This window comes from Ceratina calcarata, unplaced genomic scaffold, assembly GCF_001652005.2.
Source record: "Ceratina calcarata isolate Rehan_Ccalc_2016 unplaced genomic scaffold, ASM165200v1 scaffold1412, whole genome shotgun sequence".
Taxonomy (NCBI): domain Eukaryota; kingdom Metazoa; phylum Arthropoda; class Insecta; order Hymenoptera; family Apidae; genus Ceratina; species Ceratina calcarata.
In genome coordinates, this window is record NW_017135252.1 from 4737 (window position 1) to 6708 (window position 1972).

At 44.9% G+C, this 1972-nt stretch overlaps 1 protein-coding gene across 1 annotated transcript in view; it reads left to right on the forward strand.

The window, feature by feature from the left end:
• Positions 1 to 1972, forward strand: part of LOC108630353 (aminopeptidase N-like) — a gene marked incomplete at both ends in the record, with an annotated part of 14172 nt that overhangs the window by 4643 nt on the left and 7557 nt on the right. The window contains one exon of the mRNA XM_018033627.2: positions 1382 to 1752. Coding sequence (XP_017889116.2) covers positions 1382 to 1752 — 371 coding nt within the window. The remainder of the gene's footprint in view (positions 1 to 1381; positions 1753 to 1972) is intronic.

Sequence of the window (1972 nt, forward strand, 5' to 3'; positions counted from 1 at the left end):
ACATGATATGTTCACGAAATATTTATACCTACTAGGGAGGTAGCACTTATGGTTCGGAGCATAGCACCTTCACCCCACACCTACACGTCGAACCGCCGTTGATGCCACATACTTGTGGTAGCCCGCCAGTGTACCGATGAGAGCCCTGGTTGACAGAATTTTCAGCTCGTTCCGCCTGATGATTCCTAAGTCCACCAGTCCCTCAGCCGATTTCGCGTTCCACACGCTTTTCCAGGATAGCATCACCGAGTGATTGTAGATGTCCGTACTCTCCTCCGTTAGATTCCACAGAAGTGGGCCCAGCACGGACCCCTGTGGAACCCCGCGATCCACCGCCCGGTGGTGCAGTCCCCCGTACCGGCCCCGATAGTTTATCCGCCTGTCACTAAGCTACGACCCTATTACCTCTCGAAGATACAAGGGTACTCGATGAACGACGAGCACCTCCCGTATCCAGGGGTCTCGTAATTTATCCCACGGCCGGAAAGTGGGGACGACGCGACCATGGTGGGGACCAATAGTTGGTGAGGGTATGCAGTGATTTTCACGGTAGCGCTGCGGAGAGCTTCGCGAACGCGCATGAGCACGCATGAGGGGAATAGTAGTGGGGCTCGAAATACGGGCGAAAAAAACAGGGGAAGCGAGCCGTGCGGGAAAAATTCTGAGACCCCTGGCTTACCCCGTTCTTCCCCAACCGAGCACAACAAAGAATGCGAGAATTCGCCGGTCCGACCGCTCCTTATATAATCACGCATTGCTAACGATTGCTGTTAATAAATAATCCGTGTTGTTAGGCCGGCGGTCCCCGCGGTTTTCGGCAGATCTTTTTATTAACGGGTGTCGATTAATTTTTGTGGTTGTTACAAAATGTATACAGTTATTACGATTTTCGTTTCAGAGTACATGTACATCATTTGTTTTCGTGCATTTTCACATACTCATATATTTCTTGATCCATGTATCAAAAATTCCGATGCTCTGAATAAAATAAGGACAAAAGTGCTCGGCAATGAACTCAAACTCAGCATTAAAACGAATTTTCTCTTGATTATCTGAGAAGTAACTATGTAGTATTGAATGGCATAAATGCGTACTTTGGACTGTTTTTAGAAGTAGAGTGTATAAGTTGCATGAAAAAGTGTGGAACAAAATAGTACGTATTTAATTCAATAAATGACTAAATGTATGTCAAAATTTAATTGTGCAACCATTAAATTTTCTATAAAAGTCGTAACGAACTTTCTTCTCGAACCTCTAAACGACAATTAAATAATTCCTCCTAATACCTATTCAAAGTTCTTCTACTCATATCTGCTCTTCCTCAATTTCTATACTCTTTTCTGTATTGCATAATACTACTAAATAATAATAACTGTTGCAGCGCGTTGGGTAATGCGGATTCGAATGACCTTTTCCGGTCCCTCCAGAAAGCCCTGGATGAGAGTGGGATTAAATGGAAACAGCCCGTGCAAGTTATAATGTATAACTGGGTGGAATATCCGGGATATCCGACGTTGACAGTTAAGAGAGTCAAACAGGGCTACCAATTGACACAAGAACATTTCGTAATCGTGCTGATGAAAGTCATCGAATATCCTACCAGGTGGTGGATACCAATCACTTATGTCGAGGAGTCGAATCCTAATTTCAAGAATACGACTCCAGTCGATTGGTTCGCTCCGGAGCAAGAATCACGTACCGTGCCGTCTGAGGAAAAAAAGGGGTGGTTCATTTTCAACACGAAGCAAACAGGTACGTTGCAGGCTTTGTACAACATTCGAAATGAAGATTTGACATTTAAGTTTTAATCGTATGCTTTAGAGTTTCAATGCAAGAATTGAATAATTATACAGTCCGAAGAAAATAGTACTTTGTGCATCAAGGGCCGAAAATGGGTCTTTCCGGGCGAGGTTGATGTTTGAGCACGAGTGGCAGTCGAGGGCGCCACAGGCGCCCGAGATGAACACGAGCT